The sequence below is a fragment of the Salvelinus alpinus genome, chromosome 35, assembly GCF_045679555.1.
Source record: "Salvelinus alpinus chromosome 35, SLU_Salpinus.1, whole genome shotgun sequence".
Lineage (NCBI taxonomy): Eukaryota > Metazoa > Chordata > Actinopteri > Salmoniformes > Salmonidae > Salvelinus > Salvelinus alpinus.
Genome location: NC_092120.1, coordinates 7,452,667 through 7,470,712, shown reverse-complemented (window position 1 = coordinate 7,470,712; position 18,046 = coordinate 7,452,667). Strand labels below are relative to the sequence as shown.

The 18,046-nt window shown below is 42.7% G+C and overlaps 1 protein-coding gene across 6 annotated transcripts in view; it reads left to right on the top strand.

The window, feature by feature from the left end:
• LOC139564143 (oxidation resistance protein 1-like) overlaps positions 1 to 18,046 on the top strand; it is a 200,090-nt gene that overhangs the window by 117,175 nt on the left and 64,869 nt on the right. For 2 of the 6 annotated variants that reach the window (XM_071383369.1, XM_071383364.1), the window contains exons 1-2: positions 13,968 to 14,057; positions 14,269 to 14,408. The exons of 3 other annotated variants lie outside the window; for them this stretch is intronic. In XM_071383369.1, coding sequence (XP_071239470.1) covers positions 14,270 to 14,408 — 139 coding nt within the window. In that variant the 5' untranslated portion in view covers positions 13,968 to 14,057; position 14,269. Of the gene's footprint in view, positions 1 to 1,583; positions 1,618 to 13,967; positions 14,058 to 14,268; positions 14,409 to 18,046 lie in introns of those variants that run through there. One more of the 6 variants, XM_071383366.1, reaches the window with a different exon arrangement.

Here is an 18,046-nt window from a genome sequence, read left to right as displayed (position 1 = left end):
GTTTGTTCCATTCAGGACAGTCTTTTCTGTGTCTGTGTACCAAATGGCACCCTATTCCCTACATAGTGTGCTGCTTTTGAATAGAGCCCTATGAGCCCTGATCAAAAGTAGTGTACCATATAGGGAATAGGGTGCTATTTGGGGCACAGGCTGTGTAGAGGAGATGTTTGACTGAATTATGGTTAGTATTGAGCACAGACCAAAGACCAACATCAGTCCAGACCAACACAAGACAAGGCTTTGATAATGTGGCATACCGGTGTCTGTGTCTCTTTTTAAAGTTACCCCAGATGAAAGGGTGGGTGTGGAGGATTTCCTGCTATTTACAGCTTGAGAGAGATACAATAATATGTTTAACCGGAGCTACTATAAAGCATGGTTAGCCAGATAATCAATCTCCATGTTGGGATTTGTGTATCACACACACACACACGCACGTATGCATGCATGCACGCACACACACCTCTGGTCTGACACTAACACCCCTCCTGATGTCATCTCAATGTCATTGGCCTATGATATGACATTATGCTAAATAGCACCACAACAAATGTCATGCAGATGTTCTGTGGGGCTTGGATAGCTTCCAAATCTATCCCATGTTAATTATTGTATATTCCATCTACATGATTCCGTTAGGGACTATCGTTAAGACTCAGTATCACTAACAATACAAAGGACAGCAATAGAGTATTTTATCCTCAATGGTCTTTTATATGAGTCAACAACTCTCAGGTAGATTCAAGCCCTTGTCATAGAGACGTTAAATAACTGCGTCCCAATGGCACCCTATTCTCATTATAGTGCACTACTTTTGACTTGGGCACATAGGGCCCAAAGTAGTGCACTGTAGGGAATAGGGTGCCATTTTGGACAGAACTATAGATCAATGACAGTGGCAATGGGATTCATAACAATAGCCATGGGAGAGTTTCAACTTTACCCAGCAATGAAAAACATTTTATTTTCTCTTGTGGTCAATTCAGCAGTGGGGAGCTGAATTTACTGCAGTGTACTGTAAAATATCTTCCTTTGGGCCAGTGGTGTAATTACGTTGACGTGAAGTCTCTCTGCAGCCCTCGTCTCCGCTCCTCCAATCTGCGTTCAATTTATAAATAACACCGCGCTAGTAATCACACTGTTTCCACACTTAGTTTGGAGAAGTAAGTCTGCAGCCAGCCAGCCAGTCAGTCAGCCAGCCAGGCAGCCTGCCGTCCCATGCCAGAGATTAATTACATACAGCTCAAATGAAGAGTAAGCAGTTTTTCCTGCTGTGTCTGTGTGTGTGTGTGTGTGTGTGTGTGTGTGTGTGTGTGTGTGTGTGTGTGTGTGTGTGTGTGTGTGTGTGTGTGTGTGTGTGTGTGTGTGTGTGTGTGTGTGTGTGTGTGTGTGTGTGTGTGTGTGTGTGTGTGTGTGTGTGTGAACAGGAAGGGCCACTGCTAGCCTATTGATTCATTTTACATCAGGGGGAAAATAAGACCTGCCTCTCCAAATAACTGTTGATATTTGTTTTCGTTTTGCTCATGAATTTATTGGATCGCGTTACATTGAAACAGCGGTTTCACCGTCCTGGGTTTGTGTTTTACACACCTGCGTTGATGCAGCAGGATCAACTCGGTAAGTTGTATTTATTGTTACCCATTAAATGTTTTCTTACTTCTTGCATATTCAGTGTTATATTAATTAGTTTCAGAATGGCACTTGTAGGCCTGATGCCAGTAAGGAGCATACAAAATGTTGCCATTCACACAATCGTTAAGGTTATTTACACATTTATTTAGCCATAGGAGTTGGCACAATGACACGTCATTTTTTTCTGTGCAGGTTTCCCGGACACAGATTAAGTCTAGTCCTAGACTAAAATGCTTCCTCAATGGAGAAAATGTCGGAAACATATGTTTTCCATAATACAGACCAATAACAGGAGTATTGTGATTGATTCCTCTAAGTAGGTGATAGGCACTAGATTAGACTCCTTTTATTGACCAGATCTCTTAGGAAGTGTCTTGTCAGAGTTTAGTGTGCAGGCAGCTCCTCGGCCCAATCGAGGCATGGGGAAGGCCCAGGTCCAACAGTAGCCTTGCGGTCCTTGAAATGTGAACAAGCCTTTTAGCCGCATGTGATTAATTATGATCCTGTAATGATGCGTGGGTAAAATCACTGTGGAAGCCAAGCCAGAAAAAAAATTAATATTACAATCTATGTGTTGTGATAATTGCGTTGTTTGCTCTATAACCTTTTAGTTAACTGTCTTGCGACTGTGATGTATAGGCCTAAGGCTGAGACAATAAGAAGACAGTGGCAAAAGAAATTTAACAACACATTTGTTTCATCACAAAACCAGAGAGCAACCTCTGTCCACAAAGCATATTGCATGTAACAAACAGTTACATGACCTACAGCATGGCCAAGCAAGTTAATGTTTCCGACATTTTCGGACTACTAAATAACTATTGATTTAGAACCACGGAGAGTTACTGCAGGTCCCAAAGAAAACAGGAGCTGCCTCCACTATTCCAGCCCCATTTCAACTTCAACATCATCAAATCACATATGCTTTTTGTGTGTGTGTCTGTGTGTACACTTACAAGTAGAAAGAACTTGTTGAAACATCAATGCCATCCTTCTCTCTTTCATGTTGACGAAACGGTCTATGACTCTCATACAATACACGCTTTGATTTTGTTTTGTTTGTTTGCTACCCTAACTTCCTTTCATGGGCAACGTTAGCTAGTTAACATTAGCCTTCTACATCTAGCTACCTATTGAACTTCCATCCTCTTTGGCCAGGGGCACAATGTATGAATTTATGGTTGCATCAGAATCGCTGTTATAATCATTGGCCAGTACGGAGAATTAAGTAAAACCACAAGTCCAAATCCCTATCCCTAGCCATGGCTAATTTAGTAAAAGATCAATTTTGACTAGCTACTGTAGCTAGCCACTAGAGGACAACAACACAATGAGATGCAGCAATTCAAGTTGTTTCTGTCAATTACATTTTGCTCTCAATGTGATGTGATTGGTGTGAAGCCAAATCCAAACTGGCTTCCCTTGACACTTTTTTTGGTGTGCCAGGACCATTCACAGTTGAGCTTACTCAGTTTAGCTCAACGCTGATTGGCTATTATTTTATTTAAAAAATGTATCAAGGGAAGCCAAAAATGCTCGTTGGCTTCCCTTTCATTCAATGTTACGGTTGGCAACAATGTCAAACTCTTTTTGACCAGACAGCATCGGATAAATGGCCTACACATACAGAGACAGAGGGGCGCTGTTTCGCTTGTTTGGATGCTTTCTCCGGTGAGATACATTCAGCCTCTAGGCAAATTGAAGGAAAATTATGAAACACAGAGACGAAAGATATAAATAATTTAATAATATTTTTTTATTTGTCACTTTTGGGGGGAAGCCTGGATTCCCTTGGCATCCATGAATACACGCCACTGTTGCGATCCACCATTTCAACCCCCCTCTTGGAACTCCCCTCTCCTTATTCTAATGAGACTTTGTATTGTATACAGTCCAGGGCCCGGGTTGGCCATGTACTAGTTTATCCAAGGGGAAGAATATAGCTGCGGGACAAGATTTAGCTAACAGTGCAGTATGCAGTCTACACAACATGGGTCAGTGGACAGTGCTTTCATTACATCTCGTCGATTGTTAGTGTGTCGGCCCAGAACATTCTCTTTGGTGCTGCATCAGAGTATAGACTATACACTATAGTGTTTCATGCTCGCTTGGACTCTTACAATCAGTTCTACTGTCCCCAAAAAATGTGATAGAGGTCTCAGCCTACATGATAATAGTCTATATCTCTATCAGACTATATTGTAGCGATTAAAACGGCAATAGCAACAACTCAACAACTCTCAGCTCATCCAATACGTGCCTGCCCAACTCATAATTTAACCAACAAATTACCCATCTAGCGTATTTCAGAGAAGAGAGATTCATTATCCAATTTAGGCCCTGTGTTGTGGATGGAAGCAGTGATATCATAGTGGTGGATGGAGAGTGTCAGAGTGTTTTAAGATAGATGGATTGAGTACAGACCCTTTGTCATGTTTGTCATTTTGATGGGCGGGACAGACTGGGTGATGTGTCCAAATAGACTGGGTGATGCCTTCTTAAATCCAAGTTGCCACTGACTGTGTCCCAAATGTAATTCTACTGTATTCACTATATAATGCACTACTTTTGACCAGTTCCCATAGGGATATAGAGAATCTGGTGCCATTTGTGATGCACGTACTGTATGAGTCAGCTGCCCATATACTCCAGACGACAGGGGAGGAGAGGGAGGAAGAAGAGCAGCTAAAACGACAGTCGTCGTCCATTTTGGCATTATGACTCTTGGGAGTCTGTTTAAGATAATGATGAAATATATGAGTGTGTCTGACTTAAAGAGAAACCAATTAATTCCAGCCGCAGAGTTCAATGGAGGTAACATAAAATACAATTGATTTTGTTCATTTCACTGAGATGTCCCCCTCCCTGTCTCCCACTCCCTGTCTCTTCCCCCCCTGTCTCTTCCCCCACTGTCTCTTCCCACTCCCTGTCTCTTCCCACTCCCTGTCTCAGCCTGTGGAGCTGTCAGCGTTATAGTGGGGCTAGGCTTTATTGTTTTAATAAATTGCCTGCGTGACGAGAGCAGTGTTGCATGTCTGATGTTCATCTTTACCTCCTGAAATGAAACCTTTCTCAGAGACAGACAACTCTCCTCTCCATCTCTCATCTTCCCCTCCTTCTCATCTCCTCTTTCCCCTCTCCTTCTCCTCTCCTCTTTCCCCTCTCCTTCTCCTCTCCTCTCCACCTCTCATCTTCCCCTCTCCTTCTCCTCCTCTCCTCTCCATCTCTCATCTTCCCCTCCCTCCTCTCCTCTTTCCCCTCTCCTTCTCCTCTCCTCTCCACCTCTCATCTTCCCCTCTCCTTCTCCTCCTCTCCTCTCCACCTCTCATCCTCCCCTCTCCTTCTCCACCTCTCATCCCCCCCTCTCCTTCTCCTCCTCTCCTCTCCACCTCTCATCCTCCCCTCTCCTTCTCCTCTCCTTTCCACCTCTCATCCTCCCCTCTCCTTCTCCTCCTCTCCTCTCCACCTCTCATCTTCCCCTCTCCTTCTCCTCCTCTCCTCTCCACCTCTCATCTTCCCCTGTCCTTCTCCTCCTCTCCTCTCCACCTCTCATCTTCCCCTCTCCTTCTCCTATCCTCTTTCCCCTCCTCCTCTCCTCTCCTTCTCCTCTATTCTTCTCCACCTCTACTTTCCACATCCCCTCTCCTCTCCTTCTCTCTCCTCTCCTCCTCTCATCATATCATAATGAGACAAGAGAGGGAGAGCTGATGGTCACTGTGCACCCCTGGTCATTATTCCTGGGGCCACCCAGCCTTCCAGTGGAGCCTGAGACAGCCACAGTACAGACACCCACGGCCACAGGAGGATAGATGGATGACCATGAGCCGGGTACAGGGGGACTGGGGTTTATAGTCACTGGTGAAAGATGGCTCTAGCTCTCACAATGCAGTGATCTATCACAACAGACCAGGACAACTGCGCTGTCCCAGAGGGAAAAAGAGGAAGCAAGGCAACGGATGGAATTAGTGTGGTGGGCTGGCTGTGGCTGAGTCACAACCAAGCTTTGCTTTCGCCCTCTCCCAACACTCAAGATGCTCTCCAGTCCAGTCTAGTACGTTGGGTTTAATAGAACTAATCTACAGATGGATGCTTTTTTTCTGGAACCATTTAGAAATGGTGAACAATAACATTTATGACATAGTATTAGTTTTGTGATAACATTTATAGTCAACAAAAAGTTATTTCAGTTTGTCTTCAATGTGCAGAGTGTGTTTTTATAACTCTTTGTTGAGTTGAGGGTTTTTTCCAAGCCAATTTCTGCAGTCCACACGAACTGCATAATTTTTTAACAATAATAAATCAATGTTTCAAATCTAAAGTTTTGATAGTTTTGTTCTAAAATCTGCCACTAACTGAACCAAAACAGCATAAGTGTCACGCCCTGACCTTAGTAATCTATGTTTTCTGTGGTCAGGTCAGGGTGTGACGAGGGTGGATATGATTGTTTTGTATTGTCTGGGGTTTTTGTATGTCTAGGTGTGTGTGTGTAGTCTAGGCATATGTAGGTCTATGGTGGCCTAGATTGGTTCCCAATCAGAGGCAGCTGTTTATCGTTGTCTCTGATTGGGGATCCTATTTAGGTTGCCATTTTCCAGTTTGGTTTGTGGGTTATTGTCTATGTGATGTTGCATGTCTGCACTCGTGTCATTTAGCGTTCACAGTCGTTTTGTTATTTTGTATAGTTTGTTCAGTCTTCTTATTTATTAAAAGGGAAGATGTATATTAATCACCTTGGTCTCCTCTCTACGACGTTCGTGACAATAAGTTTCATGAATTGTGGAAGAGAGAACCCTGACGCATCAAAGAACACAATTGACTGTGACAAGAGGCATATCTTCTAAAAATAGAACCGTGTCTCTGACGGGATGATTCTCCTTTGCCAACTTCTTATGGCTGCGGGATCGATATGACAACAGCCAGTGAAAGTGCAGGGCGCCAAATTCAAACAACAGAAATCTCATAATTAAAATTCCTCAAACATACAAGTATCTTATACCATTTTAAAGGTAATCTAGTTGTTAATCCCACCACAGTGTCCAATTTCAAAAAGGCTTTACAGCGAAAGCACCACAAACGATTATGTTAGGTCACCGCCAAATCACAGAAAAACACAGCCATTTTCCCAGCCAAAGACAGGAGTCACAAAAAGCAGAAATAGAGATAAGAATAATCACTAACCTTTGATGATCTTCATCAGATGACACTCATAGGACTTCATGTTACACAATACATGTATGTTTTGTTCGGTAAAGTTCATATTTATATCAAAAAATCTCAGTATACATTGGCGCGTTATGTTCAGTAGTTCCAAAAACATCCGGTGATTTTGCAGAGAGCCACATCAATTTCCAGAAATACTCATAATAAACGTTGATCAAAGATACAAGTGTTATACATGGAATTTTAGATCCACTTCTCCTTAATGCAACCGCTGTCAGATTTCAAAAAAGCTTTACGGAAAAAGCAAACCATGCAATAATCTGAGGTCGGCGCTCAGAGCCCAATCATGACAAAAAGATATCCGCCATATTGTGCAGTCAACAGAAGTCAGAAATAACATTATAAATATTCACTTACCTTTGATGATCTTCATCAGAATGCACTCCCAGGAATCCCAGTTCCACAATAAATGTTTGATTTGTTCGATAATGTCCATCATTTATGTCCAAATAGCTACTTTTGTTAGCGAGTTTGGTAAACAAATCAATATTCACGAAGCGCATTCACTAGTTGCAGACGAAATGTCAAAAAGTTCCGTTACAGTCCGTAGAAACATGTCAAACGATGTATAGAATCAATCTTTAGGATGTTTTTAACATAATTCTTCAATAATGTTCCAAACGGAAAATTCCTTTGTCTTCAGAAAAAGCAAATGGAACGGGAGCTACCTCTCATGTGAATGAGAGAGTACCAGCTCCTGGCACTCTGCCAGGCCTCTGACTCAATCCCCTCTCATTCAGCCCCCTTTACAGTAGAAGCCTCAAACAAGTTTCTAAAGACGGTTGACATCTAGTGGAAGCCTTAGGAAGTGCAACATGACCAATATCCCAATGTATCTTCAATAGTGGCTGAGTTGAAAATCGACCAACCTCAGATTTCCCACTTCCTGGTTGGATTTCTTCTCAGGTTTTTGCCTGCCATATGAGTTCTGTTATACTCACAGACATCATTCAAACAGTTTTAGAAACTTCGGAGTGTTTTCTATCCAAATATACTAATACTATGCATATATTAGCAACTGGGACTGAGGAGCAGGCAGTTTACTCTGGGCACCTTATTCATCCAAGCTACTCAATATTGCCCCCAGCCATAAGAAGTTAAGGGTTCTTTTCTCCCAACATCAGGAGAATGCTGACACTGAATAGTAACACTTTGCTTATAGTGGTGATATGTACCATTCATAAAGCATGTATGCATGACATAAAGAGGCAATAATGCTGTGGTAATGTTAGTTATAGCTACCCTGGTTCTAGGAGCAGTGACTCTGGTAAGGCAAGGCAGCTGAGGCGGGGTCCATCTCAGCCCCAGTAATGGCCTTGAACACTAAATTGACGACCTACGAGTCTGTGAGAGAGCGAAATAATTGTCTGGGGTATGATTGGTGGCCTTGACTCCCACACTGCGAGCCCATTGGCCAGGGCTGATGAAGGGGCTGTGTAATTGCAGTCCCCGCTCACCCTCTGCTCTGCAGCTTACAGTAACTACCGCTACTGAGGTTAACCACAGAGAGGAGAGCAAATGGTATATCATAAAAAGGCTCTTGTTATAGGAGAGCATTAGAACTCCATTTTGTATGAGAAAAGACAAAGGACTGAAAGCAGACTTTCAAGTGAGGACGGCTTGTTTAAAACCAACTGTGAATAATGGCAGTTATTAAGGTGTGCATTCCAAATGTCACCCTATTCCCTATATAGTGCACTACTTTTGACCCGAGCACTATGTGCCCTGGTCAGAAGTAGTGCACTGTAGGGAATAAAATGCCATTTGGATGACTAAGTGACATTAATGATGGTTATATAAGTCCAGTATGTGATGTAAACAGACAGCCAGTTCCATCACATGATTCAATTTGGCATTGTCACATTCCTAACAGACATTTTGCACAACATGGATTCATAGCTTCATGAATATTCGGTACCGCTTTCTGAGAAACATAATCATCTGTTGTGATGCTGTTGTTGACAGCTTTGAGGGGCTGGAGAGAAAGCTATACTTTCCCAATGCAGAGATGTACCGGAGAGAAGGAGGTGTTGGGTGACAGGCCCGGTTCCACCTGTGATTGCAGCCATTGTGAAGACCTGTCTGTTTCTCTGAGAGACTCCTAGTGCTAACTACAGTAAACAGTCTTTGTCTCTCTCACATCATCTTAGTGCTAACACTCTTTTTACTGGCCTCCCTCTTTTATGCTATTGTAATAATAGATACAGTTGAAGTCGGAAGTTTACATACACTTAGGTTGGAGTCATGAAAACTCGTTTTGCAACCACTCCACAAATGTCTTGTTAACAAGCTATAGTTTTGGCAAGTCGGTTAGGACATCTACTTTGCGCATGACACAAGTAATTTTTCCAACAATTGTTTACAGACAGATTATTTCACTTATAATTCATTGTATCACAATTCCAGTGGGTCAGAAGTTTACATACACTAAGTTGACTGTGCCTTTAAACAGCTTGGAAAATTCCAGAAAATGATGTCATGGCTTTGAAAGCTTCTGATGGGCTAATTGACATCATTTGAGTCAATTGGAGGTGTACCTGTGGATGCATTTCAAGGCCTACCTTCAAACTCAGTGCCTCTTTGCTTGACATCATGGGAAAATCAAAAGAAATCAGCCAAGAAAATGGTAAATCTCCACAAGTCTGGTTCATCCTTGGGAGCAATTTCCAAACACCTGAAGGTACCACCTTCATCTGTACAAACAAAAATACGCTAGTATAAACACCATGGGACCGCGCAGCCATCATACCGCTCAGGGAGGAGACGCGTTCTGTCTCCTAGACATGAACGTACTTTGGTGCCAAAAGTGCAAATCAATCCCAGAACAACAGCAAAAGACCTTGTGAAGATGCTGGAGGAAACAGGTACAACAGTATCTCTATATCCACTGTAAAATGAGTCCTATATCGACATAACCTGAAAGGCCGCTTAGCAAGGAAGAAGCCAGTGCTCCAAAACCACCATAAAAAGCCAGACTACGGTTTGCAACTGCACATGGGGACAAAGATCGTACTTTTTTCCTCTGGTCTGATGAAACAAAAATAGAACTGTTTGGCCATTATGACCATCATTATGTTTGGAGGAAAAGGGGGGAGGCTTGCAAGCCGAAGAACACCATCCCAACCGTGAAGCACGGGGTGGCAGCATCATGTTGTGGGGGTGCTTTGAAGCAAGAGGGACTGGTGCATTTCACAAAATAGATGGCATCATGAGGCAGAAAAATTATTTGGATATATTGAAGCAACATCTCAGGACATCAGTCAGGAAGTTAAAGCTTGGTCGCAAATGGTTCTTCCAAATGGACAATGACCCCAAGCATACTTCCAAAGGTGTGGCAAAATGGCTTAAGGACAACAAAGTCAAGGTATTGGAGTGGCCATCACAAAGCCCTGACCTCAATCCCATAGAAAATTTGTGGGCAGAACTGAAAAAGTGTGTGCGAGCAAGGAGGCCTACAAACCTGACTCAGTTACACCAGCTCTGTCAGGAGGAATGGGCCAAAATTCACCCAACTTATTGTGGGAAGCTTGTGGAAGGCTACCCAAAACATTTGACCCAAGTTAAACAATTTAAAGGCAATGCTTCCAAATACTAATTGAGTGTATGTAACTTCTGACCCACTGAGAATGTGATGAAAGAAATAAAAGCTGAAATAAATCATTCTCTCCACTTTTATTCTGACATATCACATTCTTAAAATAAAGTGGTGATCCTAACTGACCTAAATTTTTACTAGGATTAAATGTCAGGAATTGTGAAAAACTGAGTTTAAATGTATTTGGCTAAGGTGTATGTAAACGTCCGACTTCAACTGTATGTATATAGTGCTTTTCAAAGACCTAAAGACAGTTGTATGGAACACGGTGTATGGAACACACTGCTCGATAGAGTACTGAGAAATGTCATCTTCACACACATATTCTAACTAGTGTCATTGACACTAGTTATAAACACTTATTTCAGTCCATATGCGTACGGTACAGAACCTCAATCACCCTCCCTCTTAATTATTACACAATGAAACGCGGGTTGTTTGTGTTTGCCAGCAGGTGCATTGTATTGCATGAGTGATTTTCTTTTTCAGTTTTTTACATGTTGTTTTATGTTGTTGAGAAATGCACAGATGTTTGTGTGTGTGCATGTGTGTGTGTGTCTGTATGTCTGTGTGTGCATGCTTGCGTGTGCATCTGTGTATGTGTGTTCACAATGTGTTGTACAGGTTATGTAACCAGACGGTTGACGGGGGAGCTGCCTGTGGGCTTGTTGTTTGTTGTTTCATAATGAAATGCTTCCTCTTCTGGGGATTATACAGCCAGCCTACCTGGCTCTCACTGGAAACTGGTGAGATGAACACTCTGCCAAGCCTCAGCACCACTCTCTGACGATGACAAAGCCTCTCACACACACACACACACACACACACACACACACACACACACACACACACACACACACACACACACACACACACACACACACACACACACACACACACACACACACAGCCTGCTAGGCTAGGGCTTACAGAGGCAACTGGTAACACTAGATCCTCTGTGCATGGATTCCTGTACAACAAGTTGTGTTGTGTTTGGTAATGAAGAGATTGCTTAGAACCAGAGAGACAAGTAGTTACCAATACAAACCTTAGCTGGTCCTCTTAACTAGAGATTCTTACAATCCGATACATTTATATAATGTATAACAGTTGTTAATATGCTGAGCTAGTAACCAAATTACAGAAGTTAGAATAAACTCTAAGGTCCCATTAGAATGGATAGAATGGCAGTAGATTACTCGTTTAATCAGATACAAACCTCCTTAATGTCGTTAATGTGAAAGGAGAGATACATTAAACACCCAAACTTAATGTCGTTAATGTGAAAGGAGAGATACATTAAACACCCAAACTTAATGTTGTTCATGTGAAAGGAGAGATACATTAAACACCCAAACTTAATGTTGTTAATGTGAAAGGAGAGATACATTAAACACCCAAACTTAATGTTGTTCATGTGAAAGGAGAGATACATTAAACACCCAAACTTAATGTTGTTCATGTGAAAGGAGAGATACATTAAACACCCAAACTTAATGTTGTTTGAAACCGAACGAGACTTTAATCTCTTCACTCAATAAGGCTCATTTTATTTAATGCCTCTGGATGTTTCATAAATGACTCAACTTACACAGTAGCTTAATTACACAGCCTTTAGAGTAGTCAGGTGGGAAAACTAAACAGGGCTGAATAAGCAGACTGTGTTACAGTTCAGTCGGTCTTCTGGATGGTACGTAGCTATGGTCCAGGTCGTTAGTGCACGTTCGTCCACTAACTAGAGGAGGAATGCACACTAATGCCCTGGAGCAGAGCTAGATGGTATGGTGAGAGTGTATCTAATTCTTCCTCTATTAGGCTGCAACAGACAGAGCTCAGGGAGGAAACCCAATCCCCCTCTGTGTGTGGAAGTAACAGATGATTTGATGACTGCTCTGGGCAGCTTTACAGCTTTAGTAGCTATATATTACAGAGCAACAAGCCCCAGGTGGTGGTCTGTCCAAAACCCATCACAACAACCCTGCCCCGGGCCAAGCGTCCCAGGGGCCCAGACAGGGGATGGTGTTCAAGGTCACTATGGAGCAGAAAGCAACTAAGAGCTCATACTGCAGGCAGCCTCATCCATCATCATGTTCACCTTGGAACTTGAAACTTTACCAGTGTTATTGACTGAGAGTTCATCAATCAGTCTGTCAAATAATTTGTTCCAACGTGTGTTTATAAAATGGGGCCAGACAGAGAGGAAGCCAAATTGATTCTGTGGTACTGTTACAAATCAATGGTAACAGTTTACTTAATCTCGGCAACCCTGACTCAAATCTCTTGTGAACACTGGCCTTTTGTTTTACTCTTTCACAACAGACTACACTTTACCAAAAGCCTGCATTTACAATGTTTTATAACTTGTTGTAAAGTACCAAAACACTTCCTTAGTAATAGGAGGAAACCTTGAGAGGGGCCAGACTCTGCCTGACTCTGTTTATATGGCTCTGGATGTGCCCATGTTGACCTATGGCTTTGTCAAAATTTAGAGTAAATCTGTCACCCATCCATGTGCTCCTAAAAATAATAGGTGATTTATAAACTCGGCTGGACTTTTCATTGTAAACAGCAGATGGAGCACAACATATGTCTTACCTTAGAGAACAAGGCCATTGTATCTATTCATTCGTTTAGACGACTTTTATTTCCAGTACAGGGTTTTAAAACTAATTTGTCTTTCTCTCTTTCATTTCTTACCATATCTCTGCTAATGAATAATGAATTGGACTGTTTCTAGTTTCCAATTCTGCTCCCCAATTATTACACCTTGTCCTGGTCTGTTGGGTTCTTCACTGTTCCACACACATTGACCCATTCCAAATGCCATCTCTTCTTCCCTTGGTGTCTGAAGAGACACTTATATGCCGCAGGCGAGTCCCTGGCCTTATGCTGTATGGTGGGACACTTATATTAAGTGGAGTGGCTGCCTGGCTATGTGCTTTCCTCAATTGAATACAATGTTATTAAGATGAGAGTGAGATTTGTTCAGTTCCCATGATTGTCATGCATGTCATCTTTCAGTAAAGAAGTGCAAGTTGCAAAAATGTAGGGAAACAGTCAGATAGGGGTGAAACAGAAACCGTCCAGGGCGAGTACATGCCATAACATAAAGGTTTAGACTTCTCATTCAGGGAGGCAGTCACTCATTTATAAGACCTAAATAACCATCTTGATAATGGACTTACCACCTGTAGGCCAAGGCATAGGCTAAATATTAGAATATAAACAATATAACAATGCCCTATAACAATGTATAACAATAAACATGTATTAATTGCATAGGTCGAATATTGTAGCTACATAATGTGCTTTATGATCTTGTGTTTTTCACAACTTTTTAATAGAATTGTTCATCATTGGGGCGGCAGGTAGTCTAGTGGTTAGAGCGTTGGGCCAGTAACCGAAAGGTTTGAGCATCGAATCCTCGAGCTGACAAGGTAAACATCTGTCGTTCTGCCCCTGAACAAGGCAGTTGACCCACTGTTCCCCGGTAAGCCGTCATTGTAAATAAGACTTTGTTCTTAACTGACTTGCCTCGTTAAATAAAGGTTCAAAATAAAAACCAATAACATGTATTCATTGACTGCAGGGCACTGCTTGACGCCGACAGGTAAGTCATCAGGGAAGAACAAGTTGTTTCAGTTCCTATTTCTGCGTCTGCTGAAGTGTGCTGGTTTCACTGCATTACACTTTTTTAAAGATTTTTATCTAGATCTTATCGCGATTGAGTTATGACAGTGATATCAGAAATGGCTTATTTTTAAACGGTTGTTAGTGATAACTAAGGTGCATCCATCCATGTTGTAATATTCGTTCCACAGTATGGACTACATTCTGTCTGTCAGGGTCGCGCTGTCGAATAGAATCTGGCCTACCTCGACCTTGACTCGGGGAAATTCCGATGGCTCTTCCGCAGAACATTCTGGATCTGTGCACGACAACATTACCAACATTAACACAGGTGTGAGTATAGACTTGGAGCCGAACTTGTTCAATGTATCATGTGTAATGTTTCAGAGTTCAGACTACCGTAGATAGTCAGTCAGTGTTTCTTGAATGTTTTACATTTTAACAACCTACAGTACATTTTCAGTATCGTACATTTTCAGTAGCGTACATTTTCAGTAGCGTTGGCATAAGGTGAAGAAGTTGCAACACAGTCACGAGTTGGGCAGTGGAGTTTACACATTTCCCTGCGCAGGCTTCTTAAAGGCACAGTCTGCAATATCAACCAATTCAATATACCCAAATGCACAAATACACAAATACCTTAATACAGATCTGAATGACCTTTTAACTTCACCCGAAAAACTAAGGATTGTGTGCTTTGATTGAAGGTTAGTTTTAAGAGACAGCGTTGTTGTGATACACATCTGCAATTCAGGCATTTTACAGTGGGCACTATTCTGCACTCAGTTACACCAGTTCTGTTGTGAACAATGACAATCTTTAAGCCTGTGGTAATGCATACTACTACATTAATTTAACACACACACACACACACACACACACACACACACACACACACACACACACACACACACACACACACACACACACACACACACACACACACACACACACACACACACACACACAGAGAGCTCTGAGCAGTTTCCTCATCAGTGGGCCAACGCTTTCTTGACTTTACACATCAGTTCATGTAAAGGGCCTAGCCTGCTCATTCATCACAGACGGGACAGAAGGCTACCGAGGGGCTCTTCTCAGGCCTGACTACCTGCCTCTCTCCTCTCTGTAGGGCCATGGCCTGCAGCCACACACACACACACACACACACACACACACACACAAAGTCACACATACTGTCTGCACTAGGGAGAACTAGAGAGACTGTTAATGAACTGGCCTCAGTGGCGTTTGGTTTCCCAGGAAGGCACAGTGGGCAGCAGAGCATGCATCTTATTAATCTCTGTCCTAATTAGACCAAACTATTATCCTGCTGACTGCTACAGAGCCCACTTTAGCTCAGCTACAATACACCTCCTTCTAGTGTCTCAGCTGTACTACACCAGTGTCTATAATACTATTTGAAATCTTTCAAACACTTTGAGCGTTTATTTTAGCTTGCCTGGAGTGCCATGTGGACGAGGACTGGGGATGGTTCTAATGGTTCTATAGCTACAGGCAAGCTCTGTCAAGCACAGCTAAAGTATTGGGCATGATTTCAAATAGTATTTGAACCCAGGTCTGGAATAGGCCTTCACATAATTGGATGTCTTTTTCATAATGGTGGATTTTTCTTTACAACCAATTGTGTGTAACGTTTCATTTTGATATACTGTGATGGTGATGGATGGTGTCTGTCTTTGTGGGGAAGAGTTGTTAGGCTGTAGTGAATACTCAGGGAGAAAGGTGTAGACTCACACGCAGAGCACAGCAGGTGTTTATTACGCCTTCGCAGAAGGCAGGAATCGTGGTCACAGGCAGGCAATGGTCATACACAGGTAGGCAAACAGGCAGGTGAATCAAAACTAGGACTGGTTCTCACAATCGAGCTAGGAAAAGGCTTAGTAGAGTCAAAACAAATAATACCTCACAAAGGCACAAACAGAATGCACTGAACTAAATAAGGAGCTGATGAGACCAGGTGAGTAACTAACACAGGTGAAATCAATGCACAATGCATGTTACCTAGATACCAACAGTAGACAACTTCACAACAATCAAAAGCAACATTTGCAGCGATGCATCTATCTGACCCGGCATGTTAAAGGGGGATCCCACTGATTTCTGACCAGGATGCAGTGGCAGCATTATTTGTTTCTAATATTTTTTAGAGTTAATGCCTAACTGACAGGCCAGCAACCGCAGCCTGGTTAGGAGGTCAATGTCTGACCGACCCTCCTCTTAATATCTGCCATGACTGTTTGATTAAGCAACACTCACATCCAACATCTTCTCAATGTCTTCTCAACCATAATTGAAAGACGTGTTCACTGTTTACCCAGACTACCCATGAGCCTGAGCAACAACCCAATGCATTTCAATATGTTGTGCCAAAGTGTGCTTTTGTGAGTAAAAAAAATCACCTTTATTTAACCAGGTAGGCCAGTTGAGAACAAGTTCTCATTTACAACTGCGACCTGGCCAAGATAAAGCAAAGCAAATGGAATAAACAAGCGTACAGTTAATAACACAATAGAAAAAAAGAAAGTCTATATACAGTGTGTGCAAATGGCGTGAGGTGGTAAGGCAATAAATAGGCCATAGTAGCGAAGTAATTACAATTTAGCGAATTAACGCTGAAGTGATAAATGTGCAGATGATGATGTGCAAGTAGTATACTGGTGTGCAAAAGAGCAGAAAAGTAAATAAAAACAATATGGGGATGAGGTAGGTAGATTAAATGGGCTATGTACAGCTGCAGCGATCGGTTAGCTGCTCAGATATCTGATGTTTAAAGTTAGTGAGGGAAATATAAGTCTCCAGCTTCAGCGATTTTTGCAATTCGTTCCAATCATTGGCAGCAGAGAACTTGAAGGAAAGGCGGCCAAAGAGGTGTTGGCTTTGGGGATGACCATTGAGATAAACCTGCTGGAGCGCATGCTACGGGTGGGTGTTGTTATCGTGACCAGTGAGCTGAGATAAGGCGGAGCTTTACCTAGCATAGACTTATAGATGACCTGGAGCCAGTGGGTCTGGCGACGAATAGGTAGCAAGGGCCAGCCGACTAGAGCATACAGGTCGCAGTGGTGGGTGGTATATGAGGCTTTGGTGACAAAACGGATGGCACTGTGATAGACTGCATCCAGTTTTCTGAGTAGAGTGTTGGAGGCTATTTTGTAAATGACATCGCCGAAGTCCAGGATCGGTAGGATAGTCAGTTTTACGAGGGTATGTTTGGCGGCGTGAGTAAAGGAGGCTTTGTTGCGAAATAGGAAGCCGATTCTAGATTTGATTTTGGATTGGAGATGTTTAATGTGAGTCTGGAAGGAGAGTTTACAGTCTAGCCAGACACCTAGGTATTTGTAGTTGTCCACGTAGTTGTCCAAGTCAGAGCCGTCAAAAGTAGTGATGCTGGACGGGCGAGCAGGTGCGGGCAGTGATCGGTTGAATAGCATGCATTTAGTTTTATTTGAATTTAAGAGCAGTTGGAGGCCACGGAAGTATGGCATTGAAGCTGGTCTGGAGGTCAGTTACCACAGTGTCCAAAGAGGGGCCAGAAGTATACAGAATGATGTCGTCTGCGTAGAGGTGGATCAGGGAATCACTCGCAGCAAGAGCAACATCGTTGATATATACAGAGAAAAGAGTTGGCCCGAGAATTTAACCTTGTAACCCCATAGAGACTGCCAGAGGTCCGTACAACAGGCCCTCCGATTTGACACACTGAACTCTATCTGAAAAGTAGTTGGTGAACCAGGCGAGGCAGTCATTTGAGAAACCAAGGCTGTTGAGTCTGCCGATAAGAATACGCTGATTGACAGAGTCGAAAGCCTTGGCCAGGTCGATGAAGACGGCTGCACAGTACTGTCTTTTATCGATGGCGGTTATGATATCGTTTAGTACCTTGAGCGTGGCTGAGGTGCACCCGTGACCAGCTCGTAAACCGGATTGCACAGCGGAGAAGGTACGGTG